At 43.9% G+C, this 25,597-nt stretch overlaps 1 protein-coding gene across 2 annotated transcripts; it reads right to left on the bottom strand.

The window, feature by feature from the left end:
- Positions 1-1,423: 1,423 nt before the first annotated feature.
- yju2b (YJU2 splicing factor homolog B) lies at positions 1,424-9,908 on the bottom strand. 2 transcript variants are annotated; one of them, XM_072564463.1, is made up of 10 exons: positions 9,880-9,908; positions 9,391-9,451; positions 7,109-7,162; positions 6,084-6,166; positions 5,533-5,588; positions 4,812-4,872; positions 3,943-4,085; positions 3,448-3,620; positions 2,942-3,080; positions 1,424-1,939 (listed from the first exon to the last, which is right to left on the bottom strand). In XM_072564463.1, exons 2-10 carry the CDS (start codon positions 9,391-9,393, stop codon positions 1,497-1,499), a joined length of 1,155 nt encoding a protein of 384 aa, XP_072420564.1. In that variant the 5' UTR covers positions 9,394-9,451; positions 9,880-9,908; the 3' UTR covers positions 1,424-1,496. The 2 variants fall into 2 exon arrangements, with proteins under 2 accessions (XP_072420564.1, XP_072420563.1); XM_072564462.1 differs by lacking the exon at positions 9,880-9,908 and having other exon boundaries at positions 9,391-9,873.
- Positions 9,909-25,597: the final 15,689 nt, after the last annotated feature.

Genomic DNA, 25,597 nt, shown 5'->3' with positions numbered 1-25,597 from the left:
TCATCCTAGTTTCAAACTTCCAGCTCAGTTACTGTCTCCTTGACTTGTCTGACCTGCCTATCTTCTTTTCCACCTATCCACTCCACCCTCTCCTCCTTGACCTATCACCTTCATCTCCTCCCCCACTCACCCATTGTACTCTATGCTACTCTCTCCCCACCCCCACCCTCCTCTAGCTTATCTCTCCACGCTTCAGGCTCACTGCCTTTATTCCTGATGAAGGGCTTTTGCCCGAAACGTCGATTTCGCTGCTTGTTGGATGCTGCCTGAACTGCTGTGCTCTTCCAGCACCACTAATCCACTGATTTTAAAGGCAAGTGTCCTGAATGCCTCTTAAATCGCCTATTGACCTGTCTTACCAACTTCAGGGATTTGTGGACCAGAGGCTCTGGTCATTCATTGAGCACTCACTTACCTTATTCCTTCTTCCAATGTGTATCACCTCATTTACGAGGGTTAAATTCCATCTGCCACTGATTTGCTCATTGACAAATCCATCTATATCCTCCAAGAACTCAAGACTTTCTTCCTCCCTGTTAACCGACTTACATCCAACTTGCCAACTAACCCTGGATCCTTTGTGTTTTTTCCTTCTTTAATCAGGGTCCCATGTGGGAACTTGTCAAAGGTTTTCCTTAAATCCATTTCAACTACATCAACTGCACTCTCACACCTGGTCACATCCTCAAAACATTTTTAAAAACTGGTTAAGCATCAGCTCCTGCTGACAAAGCTATGCAGACTACCCCAACAACCTTGCCTCCGACTGGAGATTAATGTTTTTTTCTAATAACCCGAAGAAAATGGGATTGAATTCCTCCCTGGCAGCTGATTAAATTTAAATTCAATAAATTTGGAATTGAAAGCTAGCCTCCGTGATGAAGACTATAACTATTATCATTATTGTGACAATCCATCCAGTTCACGGTGTCTTTTGGAGAAGGAAATTGGTCGTTCTTACCTGGTGTGTGGTGTATGTCATCATAGACTCATAGCAACCATCCTCTGCATTGGTCTAGTAAGCCTCTCAGTTCCAGGGCAACTAAAAATGGGCATTAAGTGCTGGCCTTGTGCACAAAAGAAGAATATAATTACTTATAAAGCATTCAGAAAAAAACGTTACCTGGAGACAGGTGAACTACGTACCACAAGGAATGGTATTAGCTTTCAAGTGACAGATAGACACATACAAGATTCTGTTGATGGGGTGGACACAGGATTGTGTGCAACATTAACCACACCTGTTTCAGTGCTGAACATTTCATCTAATTATAGAAAGTGGTTTTCTTACATGGTTTTCCAAGCTGATTGGGGACAGACACCAAGTTTGGGATCAGGCCCAAGGTTGATCATGGAGCACGCTGCTCCTGAAGGTCAATGTCACAGGTTAACTTCAATAACTAGATTCCCTCAGAAACACAGGTTGATGTGAGTATTTATTGTACAGGAATTGTAAATCATGAACCTATTTGCATTTATTTACACACAGACACAGCTCAGACAACATCGGTGTCTGAACTAGAGTCAGAATAGTCTGCAACAAGGGAGCTGGTATTGAGATCTCGATCAGAGTCTATCACCGCTTCAGTCTGTAGGGAAATGTCAGCTTCTTCCTTCAAGTCACTAACACACTCTTCAGTTGTACTGTCTGGAACATGGTCCTTTCGATCTGTTCTACTTCTCATCTTCAGTCCAGAATCCTTCTCTCTGCTGATCAAGAGCGACTGCTGTTTCTGGCTTTCTGATTTCCGTCGAACTATTCCAAGATTACTTGCAGCAAATCCATTTGGACTGTTTGTGGATTTGGTTGTTAATATTTTATTCAGGCCAAGTTTTTTCAAGGTCTCACCAGCCTTCTCTCCCATGGCAACTTGTGATGATGCAAACCAGGACCTGGAGGTGATTTCCTTCCTTTTCAACCTTTGCTTGTCCTCGTAGGCTGTATAAGAAATAGTGAAACATCAGAATCACTGCAATTCTCACAGATACAGCAGAAAAAAAACAGGTCAGTCCGCCTGACCTAGCGTTTTAGAGACACTCAAACTTCTTTCCATTTAATCTCAGCTTAACCCTCTTCTACATTCTCCATCAAAATGTCAAATTTGTTATTCAGTCCCTCCCTGTGGTGTATATGTTTCTCCCGAATTTCCAACCGTATTTCTTGGTGACACATCGATGCCCTTTAAGCTCTGCTCTTTAGTACAAGAGGAAATATTCTAACTTACCCAAAGGGTCATTTTGCTCAAGAATGGTACTGCTGAGACACATGCATAATCCAGTTTGGAGTCATTAGATAATGAGTGGTTCAAACTGGGTCAGTCTTACTGAATCAGGTGATTATTCGTCATGTCCCAGTGATCCCCAACTGAAACCAAACTCAGCACAGGTAGGGACTGCTACAGAGAGTCAGTGCCATCATCATGGATTCTCAGAGGTGAACGCTATTCCCTTTGTATTCAGTTTTGACCAAATGCATTTAACCCGAGGTTCTTAGCATAAAGGGTTTCTTTAGCTCCTCTGTCCCTAACACTGATACAGTGACCTTGAACCCCATGCGCCCCCATGGAAGTTTACAAAATCACAGTGGGTGAGGAGTTCTGGGACACCCCATTGCACACACCCAGTGTGTGTGTCGTCACTCTCTGACTACACAGAGAACCTGGTTACATGGGCTTTAGAGAGCTTTGCCAGGTCTCCCTGACCATGTACTTTACCATCACTCACAATGATACCCTCCCCTGTTCCAGACTGGATACTGAGAAGCCCCAGTCATTGCCTAGGACTTTCCCAGAACACCAGAGGATGAACCACATTGCTCCCAAGATATTAGCTGAGAATTTTCCTTCCTATAAACACAGCTGGAATGCAGCAGTGTTGATGCTGAAATCAGCTCCTACTCTGCACCCTTCTACGCATTAATATTGATCGTCACCCAACTTACAATCCATAGTATGGAATTTGAGAAGTGAAGCCAAGTGTTTATCATCCTCAGACTCCTGAACCAGAGGGATACTGAGAGATGCTTTGTTCCGAAGAGCTTCATCTTTCTCTTCCACCTCTTTCAACACCTTTTTCTCATCCTAAAGACAGGAGAAATGTAATTGTTTATTAAGAGTAAACATTCATGACCGCAATGAAATAGGAGAGCTAAATGGAAAACACGTGGGCACTAGGAACATAAAGATATCTTTAGCAATGACTTTCTGCTTTGTGTTTAGTGATTATCTACACACCCTTTATCTTTTTAATTGTTCGATGGTTCTCAGAAAGATAAACCCCCACCCCTACCAGCCAATGTGTTCACATGTGGGAGACACCACTATACTAACTGGTGCTGTTCACTCTCTCAAGGAGGGGCTGTAACTGGTGGTGCTGCCTTTCTCTGGGAGAGGTGGGCTGGAAAGTGAGGGACTAATAGCTTCACAGAATCTGCATCAGCAAACGCACCCGGAATTTCTTGCGCAGCATGCTGTTCATGGCAAAGTCATCTTTCCAAGCATTCTGCATCTCCTGGATATCGGACAAGGTGGGAATGGCAATCTTCAGCTTCTCCTGGTCACTGACTCCATGTTCCAATTTGTACATGGCATCTGTTTCCAACAACTTCTTCTCTTCATGCTCTGGAGGATCAATAATCTTCATGTGATTAAAGTGAAAGCAACACACTCAGACCAACTATCAGCCCGAATTCACAAAGACCCATTCAATGCCACACTCACCCTCACACCACATCACATCAACTCCTGAGCCAGAGACCCTCACCTCCCCAATCGAGCCGACCCACACTAACCTGGCTTGTCAAGCATCCTGACCATCATTCCACCCTCCCCCACATACACTATCATCCCTGCCTGCATTCTCACCTCCGTCAGAGACCCCTCCCCTTTGTCCCACTCCTTCCCTTAATCCCCACTCTCTGCTCCCTCCTGCTGGGTCACTAACCTGTTGTTAAGATTTGCTCATTGTCCTTCATGTCCCACCGCTCCTCTTTCCGCCGTGCTCCACTCACGATCACATAGTCACAGTTGGCTGGGTCAGTCTGCATCTCGATGTGATTCACACACAAATGGCACTTCATCCGAAACCTGCAACATCCAACACCAGACTTAATGGAACACTGACAGTGCGTGAAACTATCCAGCTCCAAAATCAAGAACTCACCCAGTGTGAGAGTGAGCGAGCAAGCAAGCAAGCAAAAGGGAGTCACGTCTCTGTGCCTAGAAAAGGGGCCTGGCCAAAAATCAGGGAATCCTCCCCCCTGTCATTGTCTTCCCTTAGAGTCCTCATAAGCAGCCATACAGGGACAGCCTGATCACAGCTGGACCTTGAGGTGCATGACAATGGGGACAAGGGTTCTCCAGAGGGAGAACATGTGGTGAACTCGATCATTCAAACAGGAGAGCCCACTCCAGCAGTCACACCATCTCAAACACACACACCGGCAGCTAGTGAATAAATGAAGAGCACGTAGACCCATTCTATTATCACTGGACTGCCCAACACAGCAAGACTAATTCTCGACTACGGTCGAGAAATAAGGTAATTTTAAAAAAGTTTACAATAGCAGCACTATTGGCTAGGCCTTCATAATGTGAACCACTTCTTGAAATGCTGCAGTCAATGGGGGGGTGCACTCACAATGCCATTAGGGAAGGAGATGCAGATTTTTGATTCATTGACAGTAAAGGAATGGTGAGCCTGCCTCTGCCAAAGGAAAGGGAGGATCAATCTGTCCTGATGAAACAATGAAAAGGAGAGGAGCAGCCAAGCCCTGACTGAGCTTCAGAGGATGAGGTGAACAGGAGTGGTACCTGTAGATGGGGGTTGTGTAGTAATTCCCAACTTTCTTCTTTTCTGCATTATACCGGACACCTGGAATGAGGAAAGGACTTTTAACCCTTTAACATCTACTCTTTTAAATCCATAGGAAACCTATCTTTATACTGTCCCCAACAAACACTTCCAGGGTAGTTACACAACATGGAGTTAGAAAGACTGTAAAGTTCCCTTTATTCTTTTGAGCCAAGTAAAGCTCCCTCTGTTATTTTAAACCAAGTAAAAGATCCTGTGACACTGTCCCCATCAAACACTCCTAGGACAGGGACAGCATAGGATTCTATACAGACTAAAGCTTTCTCTACGCTGTTCTAGAAACAGGTACTGCACAGATTTAAATACAAAGTAAAAACTTCCTCTACACTGTCCCCAAACAGAAACAGTACAGAGTTAGATACAGAGTAATGCTCCTTATTCTTGCAAACAATCCTGCTTGGATAAAGGTTCTACTGCATTTTGCAATTTCCCTCCTTATGGCATCTCCTTAACAGCAAATGTTGTTCTGCGGAGCCAAACTCAAGTGAAACTAACTACATCTCATTGCTCTTCAGTTAACTGCCATGAAGCAGCAGAGATACAAGTTTTCTCCAGCTGGTTTACACTGGCTCCACATTTGGGCTGAAGAGATGAAAAGGCTGAATGCACTAACTCCCCCAGCCCAATCCCATTATATCCTGCACACTGTCATAGACTTACCCATTCCAATGTGCTTCCCACAACCATCACACCAGATGTTATATGGCATCTCGAACCTTTGAGAAAGCAGAAGATTCAGTTACTGGTAAACTATTCCTAATAAGCCACAATGATATCCTTCACCCTGAAGATCCAATTCCATTGACTATCAGGCACATCAACAGGCCATGACAAGGGTCTGTCCAGTGAGTACGAACAAGACATTAATCAGGAAAGTGTGGCTACCACAGCCAAGCTGACCAACTCTTGCTCATCCACTACTCAGATCTGCTTGGATAGCAATTGAGGAAGAAAACTTATTTGACATCCCTTTAATTGGACCACATGGCAGACAACTGTATATACAGAGAGAGAGAGCGCTAGAGCAGAGCTGGGAGTGAGTTGTTGTCATCGTCATCGTCGTCCCTGGCCCCTCTAACCCCAACTACAACACACAGAACATCAACCCCAGTTGCACACACAGAAATCCCAACAGATTGTCTTGGCTCCTACAGATACAAATGCACAAGAAAACAGAGGAGCTGAAAATTCAGATTCAGCAGGAGACTCACCGAATAATGAGGATTCCTTGGGAGAGTTTTCGTGCCCTTTCCCGCAGAGGATGACTGTTCCTGTATTTGTTGAGGGATCCATGCTGTCAGGTTAGAAAGACATCATCCCAGTTGAGAAAAAACAAGGAAGAGAAACATCCTGGTTTAAAGCCAGAGTACATTGCTTAGCATTGAAATCCCCCCACCCAACTCCTCCCATCTCTAGTTCTCTCACAGAACCAAGCCCAGCTTGCTGATATCACCACTCAGTTTTTACATCTCAGAAAGAGGCCTTTCGGCCCATCATGTGAACGTTGGTCATCAAACATCTACCTATTCTAACCCCATTCTCCAGCACTAGGCTTTGTGCACAAATGGCATTTCAAGAGTTTATCTAGTTGATTTTTAAATGTTTTGAGGGTTCCTGCCTATTTTAGTCAGAATTCTAGATACCCACAACCCTCTAGGAAAATGTTTTTGCTCAAACCCCCTTAAAACCTCTGACTCCTCATTTGAAAGCTGTGCCTACTGATTACTGCCCTTTCCACTAAGGGGAAAAAGTTTCTTGCTATCCACACTCAGGGCTTCTTACACCTCAAACAGATCCTCCCTCAGGCTTCTGTCCTCTAAGGGAAACAACCCCAGCCTATCTAGTTTTTGATGTGAAACACTCTTAAGGTTTTACAATGTTAAAGGCATAAAATAAATGTAAGTTTTTTTTGATAAAAACTATTATTCACGGGATACGAGTGATTTTAACAAGGCAAAATGTATTGCCCAACTGAAACAGGCCTTGAGAACATGGTGTGAGCTACCTTCTGAAACAGTTGCAGTCTTTGGGGCATAGATACACCCACAGTGCTGTTAGAGAAGGCAGTTGAAGGTTTTTTGAGCCAGAAACAGTGAAGGAATGGTAATATAGTTCCAAGTCAGGATAGAAAGACAATAGCACACAGTTGTTGTATGAAAATATCTTGTGGATACAGCTTGCAGTTCTTAAGCACCATTCCACCAAGCACTTTATCTCAAACACACTGAACTCTTACCTTGGCAGGATCAAAGTCAGGTGGGTAATACTTGTTCACACCTTTCCGTTCCCCCTATAGGGAAGAAAAAATAATTTGCACAATGATTAGCCAAGTTTTTCTTTTGTCTTGAATGCATGCCTCTCCAGCCTAGAGAGGCCACCCCTCACAGGATTGAGAATTCCTCAAGGGCAGGACATCCCAGTCCAACATTGATGTGGCTATTCCTCACCAGAGTCCAGGCAATAGCACTGATATGAAATTTTAAATATGAAGGTTTCAATGGTCAAACCCCAGCCAATTCTCGACAGCCAGGAGTCCCAACAGGTTTACCCAACTAGTATCCCTGAGATAAACCATTGACTGGAAAGAGACAAGGTGTCAAACTAGGGATCAAACCCGAGCCTTTGGACCGACTACACCTCAGAACACCGGGAAGACTGTTTGCAAAACGTTATAAAGCAGAGCCTCATCACATAGCAAGGCAAACATCCTTCTAGTCAGCAGGCCGCAACTCCTGCAACAACCCATCTGTCAAGGATTTTTAAAATTGGGGCTTCAACCAGCTGCAATAGCATAGTCTCACTTTTGAGGCTCAGACAGATTCAGAGTGAGCGCTCAGATTGATTCTGCAGTGAAGAATGTCAGTAGCATGCCTGACAATGTTTTGAATGTCTTCCTGAATAATCTAAATTTTAATTAGTGCCATAGAGTCATGGAGATATACAGCATGGAAACAGAAGCTTCAATCCACCTCAAACGTCAACCAGATATCCCAAGTTAATAGCCCTATTTGCCAGCACCCGGCCCATACCCCTCTAAAACCTTCCTATTTATATACCCATCCAGATGCCTTTCAAATATTGTAATTGTAACCACCTCTACCACTGATAGAGTCATAGAGATGTTCCTCTGGCAATTCATTCCATACAGATACCATTCTTTGTGTGGGAAAGGTTGCCTCTCAGGTCCCTTTTAAATCTTTCCCCTTCACCTTAAACCTATGCTCTCTTGTTTTGGACACCCCATCCCAGGAAAAATACCTTGTATTTTTACCCTATCCATGCCCCTCATGATTTTATAAATCTCTAAAAGGTCACCCCTCGCCCTCCGACACTCCAGGAAAAACAGCCTATTCAGCCTCTCCCGATAGATCAAACCCTCCAACCCTGGTAAAACCCTTGTAAATCTTTTCTGAACCCTTTCAAGTTTCACAACATCCTTTCGATAGCTGGGAGACCAGAACTGAATGCAGGATTCCAAAAGTGGCCTAACCAATATCCTGTAGAGCTGCAACATGATGTCCTAATTCCTGCACTAAATGCACTGTCCAATAAAGGCAAGCATACCAAACACCTTCTTCACTATCCTATTTATGACTCCACTTTCAAGGAACTATGAACCTGCACTCCAAGGTCTCATTGTTCAGCAACACTCCTCAGGACCTTATCTTTAAGTACATACATTCTCAATTTGCCTTACTAAAATGCACCTCACATTTATCTAAATGAATTCCATACCCCACACCTCAGCCCATCTGATCAAGATCCTGTTGTTCTGAGATTATGTCCAATTTTGATATCATCTGCAAACTTACTAGCTATACCTTCTATATTCCCATCCAAATACATTACAAAAGAAACATTTCAGACCCATATTCAAAAAATAGACTGCAATGAATCACAGTTTACACTTAACGATGCAAATCCAAACAGCAACTGTATTATTACCTAATTTGGCAGGACAGTGGCTCAGTGGTTAGCACTGCTGCCTCACAGGGCTAGGAAGCCCAGGTTCGATTCTTATTTCAGGCAACTGTGTGTGGAATTTGCACCTTCTCCCCATGTCTGTGTAGGTTTCCTCCAGGAGCTCTGGCTTCCTCCCACTTTCCAAAGATGAGCAGGTTAGGTGAATTGGCTATGCTAAATTGCCCATAGTGTTCAGGGATGTGTAGTTTAGGTGCATTAGTCAGGGGTAAACATAGAGTAACGGGAAATGGGTTTGGGTGGGATACTGTTCAGAGGGTCTGTGTGGACTTGTGAAAGGCCTTTTTCCACACTGTAAGGATTCTAAGATAATTAGCCAGAATTAAAGCAGGACACAAGACTCAAACAAAATGTTACACCACTTTATGTGGAGGTGCCAGTATTGGATGGGTGGACAAAGTTAAAAGTCACACAATACCAGGTTATAGTCCAAGTTATGTGATTTTTGACCTTTCCTTTAGATAGAGACCATTGATCAATTGCCTGTATAGTCCATAAAAATTCATTCTCAATACAAAGCATGACCAACATATTTACCATGGCTTATCTCTTGAACTTCCAGTCCACTGTCAAATGGTTTCTACTGCAATCCAACAGCCTGTGGATAAAAGAAACACTGAGTGAGGTTGCCAGGATTTCCTGACACTTGTTACTGATGTATGTCTGTGCTGAGATTAAGTGGAGGGTCACAGGAGGACAGAGAGGAACGAGGAGTAAAGGGTCAGGAGATGGAGGAGGAGGAAAAGGGAAGGAGAGGGTGTGTAGGGGAACACTGAAGGGGGAAGAGGGGCTTGAGGAGGAAAACTAATGGAGACTGTTCGTGGGAACAGGGGCTGAAAACGGCAGAGTTTCCGAACCCCCGTCATCCCGGGAGTGACAACGAGGACAATCGGCAGAAAAGACGGCTGTTAGGCGGGAGAGACGGATTCCCCCTGCGCCGGGCGAGGCCGCCGAGAAACCTCGGAAACCCAAAGCCCGGTTTCCACAGCAACCCCGATCCCGCCAGCGCAAGGACCGCCATATTACCTGCTCCGAGACCCAGACTCACCGCGCAGGCGCGCGCCCCCCGCCCCCCGGCGCCGTGATGACGTCAATACGCTCCTCCTCCCAACCCCTCGGAGCAACCGTCTCCGAGCAACGGGGCAGTCCGAGCCCATAAATTCCCACAGACTGCAGGAGTCAAAGAAACTCAGCTAGTCAGAAAATAAACTGTGTATTTCAGGTCAGTAAAGGTAGAATTATAAAATGTTTCAAACTGAAGTAGGGGATTGGTAGAATTTAAGCCTGTGAGGCCATTGCTGCATTGTATCCAAATGAGCGATTTACCTCATGGCAGACCTGCACATTCTCCATTTTTAGAAAATAATCCAATTCCATCTTCAATCTTAAACTGAATCTACCTCCACCACATTTTCAGCAAGTGTCCTCTCGGTCCTACTGTCACCTGTACCAAGGCGCAGTGAACAGCTTTATCTTGCGAGCAATTCAGGCAGATCAGAGTTAAGCAGCATAGATAAGTAAATAATAGGTAAACAGCGGCAAAAACATAAACACGGGTACAGGTGAATGTTAAGAGTTTGTGCGTCCATTCAGTATTCGAACAACAGTAGGGTAGAAACTGTTACAAAACCTGGCTAGTGCGTGTGTTCAGGCTTCTGTACCTTCTCCCCGATGGTAGAGGTTTTAGATAAACGTTGCCAGGGTGGGATGGATCTTTGAGAATACTGGCGGCCTTTCTTTGACAGTGGGCCTGGCAGATGGATTCTATAGATGGGAGTTTGGCCTTTGTGATTGTCTGGGCCGGGTTCACCACTCTCTGTAACCATCTCCGATCTTGAGTGGTAGGGTTGAACATACCAGGTAGTGATACATCCAGACAGAGTACTCTCGATAGCGCACCTATAAAAATTGGTAAGGGTATTTGCCGTCATGCCAAATTTCCTCAGCTGCCTGAGGAAGAAAATATGTTGTTGGGCCTTTGTAACCAATGTGTCCACATGAAGAGTCCAAGAAAGCTTGTTGTGGATGCCCACACCCAGGAGTTTGACACTCTCCACTCGTTCCACCTCTGTGATGTTAATGTTTAGGGGTGTGTGAGTAACATCCTGCCAAAAGTCAATAATGACTTCCTTGGGCAAATGTTTCTCCTCATGTCACTGCCCTTAAACTGGTGCCCTCTTGCTCTTGATCCCTCTCCATTGGGAAGAGTTTCTCCCTATCTACTTTGCCCAGACTCTCATGATGTTTCAAATCTCTTAACAACCAATTCAACAAAAGCAGTCTCAAAGACTCTATCTGCTTAATTAAAGTCCCTCGCTCCTGGGACCGTTCTCATTAATCTATTCTATGATTTAAATGATATATTAAATTACAGATATAAATAACAAAGGGTTGATGGTGCAGAGACAACAGGAGTGGTAATAAGGTTAAAGGTGTGGTCTGAGGAGGTGTGAATGGCAGAATGATGAAGTAGAAGGACCCCTGATGGATGTCAGTTATAAAAGTCATACAGCACAGAAGCAGGCCCTTCTGCATAATTCATCCATGCCGACTAGATTGCCTGAAATAAATTATTCCCATTTCCCTGCATTTGGCCCAGATCACTGTAAACCTTTCCTCTCTGTGTACATGTCTTTTAAATATTGTAATTTTTCCTCTGGCAGCTTGTTTCATATGTGCACCATACTTTGTGTGAAAAAGTTGACCCTCAGATCCCTTTTAAATCTTTCCCCTCTCATCTTAAGCCTATACCCTCTAGTTTTGAATTCCCCTAACCTGGGGAACAGACCTTGTCTATTCAACCTCTGTAGTCCGATCCTGATTTTATAAACCTCTATAAGGTCGTTCCTTAGCCTCCAATTCGCCCTACAGCTCAAACCTTCTAGTCTCTGTAACAAATCTTTTTTTGCATGCTTTCCAGTTTAATAACTTGACCTATATCAGGGAAACCAGAATTGCACATAGACTCCAAATTTGGCCTTACCAATGTCTTGTACAGTTGTAACATGATGTCCAAATTCCTGTACTCAGTGTTCTGACCAATGAAGGCAAGTGTGCCAAATGCCGTCTTCACCACCCTGTCTACCTGTAATGCCACTTCCAAGAAACTGTATGTGCACTCCTGGATCTCTCTGTTCAACAACACTCCCCAGTCCCCTACCATTAACTGTGTAAGTCCTGCCCCAATTTGTCTTAACAAGACCCTGCATTTATCTGAGTTAAACTTCATCTGCCATCCTCGGCCCATTGGCCTAGCTGATCAATGTCTCTTGTACTCTTGGATAACCTGTCCACTATACCATCAATTTTGCTGCCATCTGCAAACTTACAAACTAGTTAATACCACTTAATACAGTCTCATCCTACCTTCAGAAGGGAAGATAGTGATGTCAAGGCTGGATAGGGAAGAATCAGAGATGAACAAAATGAAGGTAAGAGAATGATGAAATTGAAAAGAAATGTAATGAAGTTTTCCAGTTTAGAGTAGAAAAAGGCATTGCTTGTGTCATACTATACTGGAAAAAGAATTGATAGGAAGTGATACAGTGTAAAACTGGAATAAGAAATATTCCACATCGCCCACAAACCAGGTATACCTTGGATCCAGTGTGGTTAACCTTGACTACAGCTTTTATTTTAGTCAGTGAGATGAGTTAAAAGCAAAGAAGTTCAGCTGGATGCAGATGAGGGGAGCTCTGGATCAAAACTGCTTGGATCTCCATTGAAGGAAGAACTGGAACCTGTTAGGCCATCCTGATCAGAGATGAAGGTGTAGAGAGAGATCCATTACAGAACTCTGAATGGCCTGGACAGACTGGACATTGGGAAGATGTTTCCATTGGCAGGAGAGACGAAGACCTGAGGGCACAACCTTAGAGTAAAGGGAAAACCCTTTAGAACGGAAATAAGGAGAAACTCTTTAGCCAGAGACTGGTGGACCTGTGGAATTCATTACCACAGAAGGCTGTGGAGGCCAGTTCATTGAGTATATTTAGAACAGAGATAGCTAAGTCCTTGATTGCCAAGGGGATCAAAGGTTACAGGGCGAAAGCAGAAAAATGGGGTTGAAAAACCTATCAGCCATGATTGAATCACAGAGTAGACTTGATGGGCTGAATGACCTAATTTCTGCTCCTATGTCTTAAAGGGAGATGTTGAGGACAGAGAGCTTTAGAGAAATCAAATCAGTAAGGAGAGACTGGTGGTTCTGAATAAAGCATCACTTGGTGTGGCTTTGGAGCCTTATTCTGGCCTAGTAGTTTCTGTCTCATTGGCTGCACAAATATGATCTGAGAAGATACACAATTCTCTGTTCTCTGTTTTTTGCTGGACTCTCTTCTCCAGCTGAGATTTTTGTCTTGGCTTGCCTCTCTCAATGTCCTGAGAGAAAGTGAGGACTGCAGATGCTGGAGAGTCAGAGTAATCCTGATGAAGGGCTTATGCCCAAAATGTCAACTCTCTTGCTTCTCGGATGCTGCCTGACCTGCTGTGCTTTTCCAGTGCCACACTTTTCAACTCTTTCAATGCCCTTCCAAACAGAGAGCCTCCAGAGGTCACAGCTGTCAGGACTTTCTCTCAGTCTGTGGCTTATAGCTTGCAGGTGTTCTTGTCCTGAGGTATAGACATTATGACTTTATTGACCAATTCATTGTACAGCAGCTCTTTGGGTAAACGGTAGTCATAAATGTGTCTGAGCCACTACAAGCATTGCTACTTAGCAATGAATCTCTGTTGATAGAATTAGCAATCCTCAGGGCCTCTGAGTTGGTGACCTGCACTTGCCAAGAGCTCCTCCACCGTGGACTTGATATATAACCATGACAGGTAGGCTTTCTATAGGGGCCTAGAGCTTCCTTGGCGATTCTCCCTAAACTACAAATCAAGGGAGTGTTGCATATGTCTCTTCAACTGTTGTTGCAATCAGTGATGATCTCCCTGTCTTTGTTTTCAATGGAACTGTTCTCTTTACTGAAGGACCTGTTGCCTTTTTGATCACTTCAAATGTGCCCTGACATTCCTGCATTCAAGAACATCTGGACATTTTGGCATGCAACCAATAATTATTGGTACATCACATTGTAATCTGTTTAACTTTATTTCAAATGGCTCTTAGTGCATTCAGAATATCCTCACTCCGGTCTGTCACAATTTATTTCCATAAAAGGATTGGACCCGGGGGAAAATGGACCCAAGATAGGAACCATAAGACCATAAGACATAGGAGTGGAAGTAAGGCCATTCGGCCCATCGAGTCCACTCCGCCATTCAATTCAGTTCAATCAGGTAGGTACAGACTATTGATGTTTATTGATGTGAATAGAGCTGTCATGTTGAAGGAAACCATGACCTTGTCGTCCTCTATTTTGTTGTTTTTGATGATGTGAAAGAATTCTGGGTGGAATAGGTTGAGTGAAGTGAGTCTTCTACTCGGTATTTCAGTTTACAGTGAAGTTCCTTGGCTAATCTGTCTGACGGTGTGCTGGGGAGTGAGATTATAGATCTGAGGGCAGGCCCTTGGTTTGTGTATCTTTGGTAACCCATAGAAACGGGGTTTGTTAGATCCTTCAGGTTTCATTCTTTGGAGGTCTGTCTTGTTACTTTCACCTGTCTTGTGGAGTGTCTTCAATGTCACCGTAATATGGTTTTCTCGGTTTGTGGAGTCGGGTCCATCGCCACCTGTTGGTAAGTGTCAGTATCTGCGAGTAGTGTGTTTGCTTTTTCAATGTATTGTGTTCCGTTCAGGATGATGGTCATGCGCCCTTTGTCTTCCAGTAGGATTACAATATTTCTGTCTTTTCTGAGCCCTTCCAGTGATGTCCTTTGCAGTGTGTTGAGGGTGTTCCCTTCTTTCTTTCTGCTTGTTGTTGGTGCTACTAAGCAGAAAGGGGTAGCACAGTGGCTCAGTGGTTAGCACTGCTGCCTTACAGCGTCATGTACCCGGGTTCAATTCCAGCCTCAGGCAACTGTCTGTGTGGAATTTGCACATTCCCCCGTGTCTTGTGTGGGTTTCTTCCGGGTACTCCGGTTTCCTCCCATGGTCCTAAGATGTGCAGGTCGGGTGAATTGGCTATGCTAAATTCCCCTTTGTGTTCAGGGATGTGTAGGTTAGGTACATTAGTCAGGAGTAAATATAGGATGGGGGAATGCATCTAGATGGATTACTCTTCAGAGTGTCAGTGTGGACTTGTTGGGTTGAAGGACCTGTTTCCACACTACTGATTCTACTGTCTGTCTGATGGCCTGCTGGATTTCTTCAGTACGTCCGTTGTCTTTCAAGGTTAATTCCAGTGCTGCTAGGAAGTCCTTTTTGTTCTTATTCCTGTGGTTGAAGTTCATCCCTCGTACTAGGACAGCTTTCTCCGTGTCTGTGAGTGGTTGGACTAACAGGTTCTTTATCCAAGCTTCTGAATTGTCTGTATTATTGCTGTGTATGAGATTGTCCAGTTTTTCTTGTAGGGTTAGTCTTTTCTTTGTCTCGGTCAGCTATTGTTTAGTGTTGATGGTTTGTTCTAGCATAATTGTCCATTCCTGGAATTTTTGTTCAATGTGACAGCCCTATTCACATCAATAAACATCACCCTGGCCAAAGAAACACTGGCTGCACTACTAGATGAGCCAAGGACACAAACACCTGACAACATCAACTACATCAGCAAGGACAGCTTCCTCAAACTAGTAGACCTGTGCCTTAAAACCCACTTCACCTTCAACAACAAGACCCACAATGGGACATCCATGGGATCACCAATATCAGGATTCTTGGCAGAAGCATTTATGCAGAGGTTGGAACAAACAGTCATCCCCACGATCCAGCCCAAACTTTGGGTCCACAGAACTAATTAAAAGAAACCCACAAACACATAAACAACCTCCTAAATGGAATAAAGTTCACCAAAGAGGAAGAGAACAACAACAGACTCCCCTTCCGAGATGGCACATTAGAACAAAAAGCCAATGGAGAGCTGAAACCAGACCATATACTCCACCACAGGAGCAATCATCCCAACACCCACAAACAGAGCTGCATCAGGACATTATTTAACTGAGCCACAACATACTGCAGCACCCAGGAGCTACGAAACGCCAAAGAAAACCACCTATATAATGTATTCAAGAACAATGGGTACCCGGTAAGCACAGTCTGTTGATTCCTCCACAACAAAACTAAAGAAGAAGACACAACGTGTCCAGAGACTCTAGCCACACTACTATACATTAAAGACATCTTGGAAATAACAACATACTACTCCGACCCCTTAGCATCGCAGTAGCCCACAAACCTTCCAACACACTGAAACAGCTCTTGATGAATTAAAAGGACCCTTACCAACAACCAGCAGAACGAATGTCATATACAAAATACCCTACAAGGACTGCAACAAACATTACATTGGACAGATTGGCAGGAAACTAGCCACCAGGAAACACAAGCACCAACTAGCTACCAAAAGACACGACCAATTATCACTAGTATCCTTACACACAGACAATGAGGGACACCAGTTTGACTAGGACAATACATTCATCCTGGGACAGGCCAAAGAGAGACACGCTTGGGAATTCCTAGAGGCCTGGCATTCAAACCGCAATCCATTTACCAACCTCTGAGAAAAAGAACCAGAAGTGATATCAACCACTACAACAGACCCAGACACATAAATAGAAAACGGGACAGAACACCAGTGCTTCACTGGAGGCTGACTGATGTTACCTAGCATGGTGATGAAAATGTCTGAGAACAAATCTTCCAGCTCTGTGAGGAAACTTACAACCTGAACCACAACTTGAGCTACAAATCTTCACAAAAATCGCAGTCATGAATGTGTCTGAACCACTACAAGCATTGCTATTTAGCAATGAATTAGCATTCCTCAGGATCCTCCCCTTCCCCCATACCAAGCAGATCCCCTGAACAATGAAAATTGTCTTTCGGCAGACACTCTATTAGTTTCTCAGATAACCACTGGGGGGATTTTCTGAGAAAGTGGAGTTGTCATTGAACAGCAGGATCAAAGTCCACAAAATACATGGCCCACTGCTGCTCACATATGTATAACCTCCTCTGGAGGTCTGTAAACACCTCCAGCCACCACATGGCTCCCTAGGTCTGTAACCTCCTCTGGCCCCTACATATCTCCCTAGCTCTGTAAACACCTCCAGTCTCTATATCCTTCCCTGTGTCCACAAACCCCTCTAGTCCCTAAAACCCACCCCATCTCTGTAACCTCCCTATGTTTCTAAACACCTCTAGCCCCCAACAACCCTCCACTGCACTCATCCCTATCTCTGAAACTTCCTAAAGTTTCTACATCCCTTCCCATCAGTAATCTCCTCCAAGTGTTACAACCCTCTCCATCTCTGAGCCTCCTCCTTCTCCAACCACCCTTACTACCTCGAAACCTCTTACAGTCTTCTCTGTCTTTATAACTTCTGGCTTAAGAGCCCTCCCTAGTTCTGTAATGTCCTCCTGCCACAGTATCCAGCCCCATCTCTGTAACTGCAGCATCAACCAGAAGGGCCTCTTATCTCCCTTTCCTCCAATTTCTATATACAAACATATGGGTTAGTAGCAGAATGAGTTAGCTGTTTTATGTGACTTCAGCCTGCTCTGCCACTGAATAAGATCACGGCTGTCTGATTGTAACCTCATCTCGACATTCCTGACTATTACCAATAACCTCCCGCTGCCCTTTGCTTAACAAGAATCTTTTCACTTTTGAATTAAAAATATTCAAGAAATCCGATTCTATCCTCTTTTCAGGAAAACAGATCCAAGGACTCACAGCTCTCTGAGTAAGAAGATTCTGCTCATTTCTGCCTGAAATGGGCAAGCCACAGGAGGAAATATCCACTCCACATCCATCCTGACAGGACCACTCAGGCTTTTTGCATCTCAATCAAGTTGCATCTTACTCTAAATTATAGTTGATATAGACTCAGCCTCTCTGATTTGGCCTCATAAGACAACTAACCCATTCCAAATATTAATCTAATTTTCTGAACTGCTTCCAATGCATTTACATCTTTCTATAAATAAGGTGACCATTGCTATAATTCAGATATGGTGTCACCAATACCCTGTGTAACTAGACATAAACTCCTTAAATGGAAATGGTTGAAGATCAATGTGGAGTATGATGAAGTGGGGCGTGAGGGAACCTGGTCCTGGTTCTATGAAGGAGGAAAAACAGTGGGGCCAGAAGTGTGGGAAATAGACCAGTCACAGCTGAAGGCCCAATCCACCATAGTGGGGGTGAATCTGCAGTTAAAGAAGAACATGTCAGAAGCATTGCAACTGAAGGTGGTATCATTAGAACAGGAGAACAGAGACAGAGAAACTGAAAGAAAGAATGGAATGCCAACAGGGGACAGAATGTGAGAAAGTGGAGCTGAGCTGGGTTTGGGAGTCAGTAGGTTTGTAACAGGTTATTAGTGGATAGCCTTTCCCTGGAAATGGAGACAGAAGTCAAGGAAGGGTCGGATGGGTCAGATATGGATCAGCTGAAAGTGAGAGAAGTTGGAAGCAAAATTGATCATTTTTTTCCATTTCAGACAAGAGCAGGAAGCAGCAGTGATACAGTCATTGACGTACTGAAGAAAAGGTTATGGGAGGAGCAGAAATAGAACACGAAATGTTTCTCAAACTTCCAAGCATAATATGAGTCCCATGGTCACTCATTGTATTTGCTAGAGGTAAAATAAGTTAAAAAAGAAGTTGAAAATGCCTACTTTTGCAAGAAATAGCATTTGAATGGGTCTCTTTCAGCAGCCATGTATTTGTGACAGGCAACATCTCAATAATGTTTTCAATGGTTTTGTTAATTAGCATAACTCATGATTCCAAAAGAGCTGTTTTGGGTCCTGACTCAGTATTAGATAACGTATATTTATGATATCACAATCTGGCCCTTCTGCATGCTTTAAGTGTATGAAGAGCATCCAGGTGCAAGCATGCCGAAGTACATGGGTCTTAGTCAAGTTGGATCCACTGCCATTTTCAAGAGTCCATGCTCCTGTCACAAAAGGAGGCCAATTTTGCTGACTATCTGTCTTTAGTGACATTTACTAATTGAAAAATGAATATTGTCAGGGCACTTTGAGAACTTCCCCCAATTCAAAATTAGGGCCATGCTATCTTTCACAATGGTCAGAGACCCAGGTAGTTTCAATCAAAACCAGTTTCCCTTATCTTGAGCTTGAATCTTAGCCAACATCTTTGGAGTAGTGTTTGAACCTGATTCAGAGTGTAGCAACTAATTTCTATTTCATTATTAGTCTTGCTTTTGTAAATAATTACAAAACCTGCAAAATATACAAGGGAACACACTCTTCATGAACAGTATTTCTGTTAGGAGCTATTAGCTGCTGCCCCAGTAGGAATAAGATTGAGATCGCTACCTCTCATTGTCAGCATGAACCTTACAGCCATCACTTGGAGCTTGATTAGAGCTGAATTATCAGACACGAAAGGGCAATATTCTGACCAATCGGTCCAAACGATCTCCCTGACCAGGGTATGAAATATTGCATGCTGGTCACCTGGACAGTCATGATCTCCCTCAGCAGAGATCACTCAAAGCCCAAAGCATTACCTCAAGATGGTGGTTAATTTTATCTGCAAATAAAAGAATTAAGTTTATGTAACACCTTCATCTCTATTCGACAAGAGTTACAGATACTAATAGTTAAAATGAGAAGAGCTGTGACATTGTGAATTTAAATCCACCAGGTGGCACCCTTTAAACAAGTGTCATCCCGTGCAGTGAGGTTTCTGATGTTTGGCTTTACCAGGACAGAGGCTCCATTTGCTGTAAGGCAGCACAGGATGCCTAGGCTCACTTGTGTTCATAATCTAAAGCAAAGTCCACCAGGCTGATGCTCACACTCTTTGACAAGCTCCAGTCTGCGGACAGTGCCTACATTGAATTTAATTTAATTTAATGTCACGTGTACCAAGGCACAGTGAAAACCTTTGTCTTGCGAAAAATACAGGCAGATCACATTGTTAAGCAGCATAGATAAGTAAATAATAGGTAAACAGTGGCAAAAACAAAAACACAGGTACAGGCGAATGTTAAGAGTTTGTGCGTCCATTCAGTATTCTAACAACAGTAAGGTAGCAACTGTTACAATACCGGCTAGTGCCTGTGTTCAGGCTTCTGTACCTTCTTCCCGATGGTAGAGGTTGTAGGTAAACATTGCCAGGGTGGGAGGGATCTTTGAGAATACTGGCGGCCTTTCTTTGACAGTGGGCATGTAGATGGATTCTGTAGATAGGAGGTTGGCCTTTGTGATTGTCCGGGCCGAGTTCACCACTCTCTGTAATTGTCTCTGATCTTAATGGTACAGTTGCCATACCAGGTAGTGATACATCCAGACAGAATGCTCTCGATGGTGCACCTCTAAAAGTTGGCAAGGATTTTCACCATCATGCCAAATTTCTTCAGCTGCCTGAGGAAGAAGAGATGTTGTTGGGCCTTTGTAACCAATGTGTCCACATGAAGAGTCCAAGAAAGCTTGTTTTGGATGCCCACTCACAGGAGCTTGACAGTCTCCACTTGTTCCACCTCTGTGCTGTTAATGTGTAGGGGGGTAATGAGTAACATCCTGCTGAAAGTCAATAATGAGTTCCTTGGTTTTGCTGGCATTGAGAGCTAAGTTGTGCTCAGTGCAGCATTTTTCCAGATCTTCCACCTGTAGTCTATTTTGTCGCCATCTGAGATTCGACCGACTATGGTGGTGTCATTAGTCGACTTGTAAATGGCGTTAGTCTGGTATTTGGTGACACAGTCATGGGTATACAGTGAGTACAGTAGGGGGCTGAGTACGCACCCCTGGGGGGCTCCAGTGTTGAGTGTTAGTGAGGATGAAATATTGTCCCAAGCCTCACTGATTGTGGCCTGTGGGTCAGGAAACTGAGGATCCAGTTGCAGAGAATGGGGCTTAGTCCGAGATCGTTAAATTTAATAATCAGTCTCAAGGGGATAATAGTGTTGAAGATTGCACTGTAGTCAATGAGTAGAATTCTTACGTAGCTGTTCTTGATGTCAAGATGTTCTTGGGAGGAATGAAGGGCAAGTGATATGGCATCTGACATGGATCTGTTGGTCCGATAGGCAAATTGGAGTGGGTCAAGTGTAGTGGGGAGGCTGGAGTTGATTAATGCCATGACCAGCCTTTCAAAGCACTTCATAACCACCGAAGTTAGGGCCACTGGGCGGTAGTCATTGCGACATGTTGCATGAGCCTTCTTAGGCACAGGGATGATGTTGGCCCTCTTGAAACAGGCAGGGACTGTGGCCTGCTGCAGGGAGAGGTTGAAAATGTCAGAGAAGACCTCTGCCAGTTGATCTGTGCATGCTCTGAGTGCATGGCCTGGTACTCTGTCTAGTCCCATCGCTTGCCTTGAATTCACATGAAGGAAAACTGATCTGACCTCTGATGCAGTGACTGTTAGGATTAGTTCGTCAGGACTTGTCAAAATAGGTTCCTCTCTGCCGAAATTCTGCTCAAAGTGAGCATAGAAGGCCATGAGACAATCTGGGAGGGATATGTCATCATCTGCTATCTAGCACTGTCTCGTTTTAGAGCCTGTGATGTCATTCAGTCCTTGCCATAGTTGCCATGTGTCTGTCTGAGTCTCTAGTTTGGATCGGTATTGGTCCTTAGCTGTCTTAATGGCTCTGCGAAGGTCACACTTGGATTCCTTATATTTGAGTGGGTCTCTTGATCTGAAGGCTTCACGCCTGGTTTTTAGCAGGTTCTGTCTGTCCTGATTCATCCAGGACTTCCTGTTGGGGAGCACTCAGATTGATTTCCTCGGTATGCAATCCTCCACACACTTGCTGATAAAGTCTGTGACAGTGGTAGCGTACTCGTCCAAGGTACCTGCGACCTGTTTGAACATGCCCCAATCAGCCGATTCCAGACAGCACCGGAGTTGGTACTCTGCCTCATCTGACCAGCACTGGACCTGTATCCGCGAGGGGCTCTCCTGCTTGAGCTTTTATCTGTAAGCTGGGAGAAGAAACATGGCATTGTGGTCGGAGTTCCCAAAATGAAGGTGGGGGATGGAGCGGTAGGCATCTTTCACATGGTGTAGCAGTGGTCTAAAATGTTTGGGCCCCCACACCAGGCTCTTAGCATTCAGCAAAGTATCCCGAGTAAGTCACTCACTTACTGGTTAATCAGTGACCCTGAACCCTGATATAACGGGCAATGTGAGGGTTTTGTTGTACAGTACTAATGTCTGAGCCTCTGGGCAGAAGATATGCTATCAAGTCCCATTCACCCCAGAGTTATGTCATAACATACCCAAACAGGTTGGTGAAACAAATAATATAATGGCAATGTGTACTTGGTTGGAGTGATACCTAGTGCATAGGAGTTGTGGTCGAGACTAATCATCTGTTCAGTTTTCAGTACGTGCAGGTTGTTGCCTTTTTAAAAATCAGATCTCATTGATCCTCTTTACACCTGCATCTTGTTTCCTGTCTGTATGTACTGCTCAGTTAGATCTCACGATGAACAGAGATAACAAGCTTATAATCAAAAGTTCAATTTCCGGATTCAAATCACAAAATGTTTTGTCGATTGAATAGAAAAGGACATTTTGATCTTTTATTCCACATAGCCTTCACACCTGGCAAAGGGCACGTAAGGTTCTGAAATGTCATCAATATAGCATCTGTTGTTTTGGATGTATTGAGAAGGTGTCAGTCATCTGGAGGATGTAATTTCTCTAGTATTCAACTGTTGGCTACAATGTGAGTGGAATTTTCTTGGATTTAGACCAGTGTCCAGTGAGGACAGACCTAAAGCACAGTGATGTTGTCAAATTGCATTAATTTCATTACTCAGGAACTCTACAGGGTAACTGGAGAAGATAGGACATTCTGTTTACATTGTATCCGACTCCCTCTTTCTATCTGTCCACCTCTGTATGTCTGTGTCTGGCTGTGACAATATTTTTTCTTTTCATGCATTCATGGGAGATGGTCATTACTGACTTGCATTTAGTACCCATTCCAATGGCTCAGGGGGGAGTTAAGAGGCAGCCACATTGCTGTGGGCCTGGAGTCGCATGTAGTCCAGACCAGGTAAGGAAGGCAGATTTCATTCCTAAAGGACATTACTGAACCTGTCCAGCAGAGTTTTGGAATGATCCAGTTGGTCTTTGGTCTCTGTTACTGACAATAGCTTTTTATTCTAGTTTTTTCATTAAATTCTCCAACTGGGAGTTGACCTCATGTTGCTGCTTCATTCATGTAGATCTCAGGATGACCATTCTACTTCTCTTGATTGTGTGGGTATCTGTCTGTCTGTGTATTGATGTGTGTCTTTGTATATGTTTATGTATATGTGTCCCTGCATGTGAGTGCCAGTCTGTCTGTGTGTGCTGTCTAACCATCTCTCGGTATCCTTATATCACTCAAGTAAAATCACTGCAAGATTGTTGTTAAAACTCATTTAATGCTCAAATGTATTTCAGGTTGCTGAAGCTTTCCCTATTCATCTTGAGCTGATACATCTCTCCATCACCACAACATGCCCCTGCACCTCAAATAACCACTTTGTCAGATGAATAATCTGACATGTGTGGTCTTGCAAAAATTACCCACATCCTGAACACAAATACTTTTTAAAAGACATTTTCACTGTGATATCTAAATTCAAGAGCTCTGAGGAATTCACATTGAATTTGACAGCCACAGAATAAGGTCATGGAGTATGTGCTAGCTTTTTGAAAAACTTATATTATCACTGGCACCTTGATAATCTCTCCTCTCTGAGTATAATCTCTCCTCTCTCCTTCTCATGTGTCAGCATTGACTCTGAACTCAGGAGGTTTTGGCTTGGCAGGTTCCACTCCAGAGAGTTGAGCATCTACTGCGGCCTAATATACTCAGTGCACAGGGAGTGCTGGATGAGATGTTATACTGAAGCCCTTTCTGCCCTTTCCAACATTATTTCAAAGAAGGGGTACCAGAGTTTGCTCTAGGCTCCTGGCCAAACCTTATCCCTTAACCACAAAAACAGATGACCTGGTCATTATCACATTACTGCTTATGGGGGCTTGCTGTGGGCAAATGGCTGCTGATATTTTTTGACAACTTCATTTCACAAGGATTTCATTGACTGTAACACACTTTGGTTATCTTGTGGTTTAGCAAATTCTTTCTTTTATTCCCTTTTGAAAGAAGTTTCAACACTTTCTCACCTGCTGGACAAGTTGTCACTCCTGATGAAGGGCTTATGCTCGAAACGTCGACTGTCCTGCTCCTCAGCTGCCGCCAGACCGGCAGTACTTTTCCAGCAGCACACTTTTTGACTCTGATCTCCAGCATCTGCAGTCCTCATTTTCTCCTAGGTTGTCACTGTCTTTTCCAGTGGATTTGACACTGATTCCAGATGTCCTGCCCCACTCTTCCATTATCTAAACCTTACCCCTCTACAATACAGCCTTCACCTTCCCTTTCTTCCTCTAATCCAGCCCTCGTCTATATGACTGTCATCTCACTCCCTCCTTTCCCACTCCCCCTAACTCAATGAAGCAGTCAGAATGGCATCATCATCCCCTCACTGATTGCCATGACCCTGGCTTTGTAGTAGTTCCTGGGACTCAGTGCCCTGTTTACAGGGATTAACACAAAGAGCCAGAAATTAAGTACAAGATATTGCCAGTGCATCAACCATGACACACAAGTGTCCATGTGTTATAACCTGTATGTCCTAAGATGATATTAAGACCATAAGACATAGGAGCAGGAGTTGGCCATTTGACCCTTCGAGTCTGCTCCTCCTCTATTCAATGAGAGCTTGGTTGATCAGATAATCCTCAACTCCATTTTCCTGCCTTTTCTGTCTTTTCTTGTCACCTGTTAGATTAAGATTCCTGTTCCAACCTCTAGGTTTTATGAAAATATTGAATTGTAGAAAAATGGGTGAGACCTTCAGCCTATTGTGCCTGTGCAGGGTCTTTGGAAAACATATACAATTCAATTCTCCCTCCCTGTGCTTTGCACATAACCCAACAGAATTTCTCCCTTCAGGCATGGAATAAATGGCAATTTTTGTTTGACTGGTTCACAGTATATGGGCATCACTGACTTCCCAGTGTATTGGAAGATTGTAGGGATACCTACAGAACTGTTACAGAGGGTGTTCTAGGGCTTTGACCCAGCAATAGCATCAAACTCGGATATTGTCCAGGCTTTCTTCATTGAAGACTGCTTTAGTATCTGAGGAGTAGCAAAAGATGCTGAACATTGTGCAGTCAATAGCAAACATTCCCACTTCTGGCCAAATGATCAAGGGAAGATCATTAATAAAGCAGCTGAAGATGGTTGCACCCAGGAACTCAGAGGGCTGTCCTGTAGTGCAGAGGCAATGTCCATGCCCCTGGACTAGGAGGCCAGGATTCAAGTTCCACCTGCTCCAGAGGCATATAATAATAGGTTGATTAGGAAAAGAGGTTAAAAAATACACTGAAGAATTGGTGCTCTTGTTGTGCGGTGTTAGTGTCCCTGCCTCTGAGCCAGAAAACCTCTGTTCAAGTTCCACCTACTCCAAATGTGTGTCACAATATTTCTGAACAGATTGATTAGCAAATATTTACCCTGAGGAACTCCAACTGTGATGTCCTGGGATTGAGATGATTTATTTCTAGCAACCACAATCATCATCTTTTAATGCATACATACAGGGTAGGAGCAGGAGGAGGCCACTTACCATTTAATAAGAC

Source organism: Chiloscyllium punctatum, chromosome 46 (genome assembly GCF_047496795.1).
Source record: "Chiloscyllium punctatum isolate Juve2018m chromosome 46, sChiPun1.3, whole genome shotgun sequence".
Lineage (NCBI taxonomy): Eukaryota > Metazoa > Chordata > Chondrichthyes > Orectolobiformes > Hemiscylliidae > Chiloscyllium > Chiloscyllium punctatum.
This window is presented reverse-complemented; position numbering and strand designations above follow the sequence as displayed.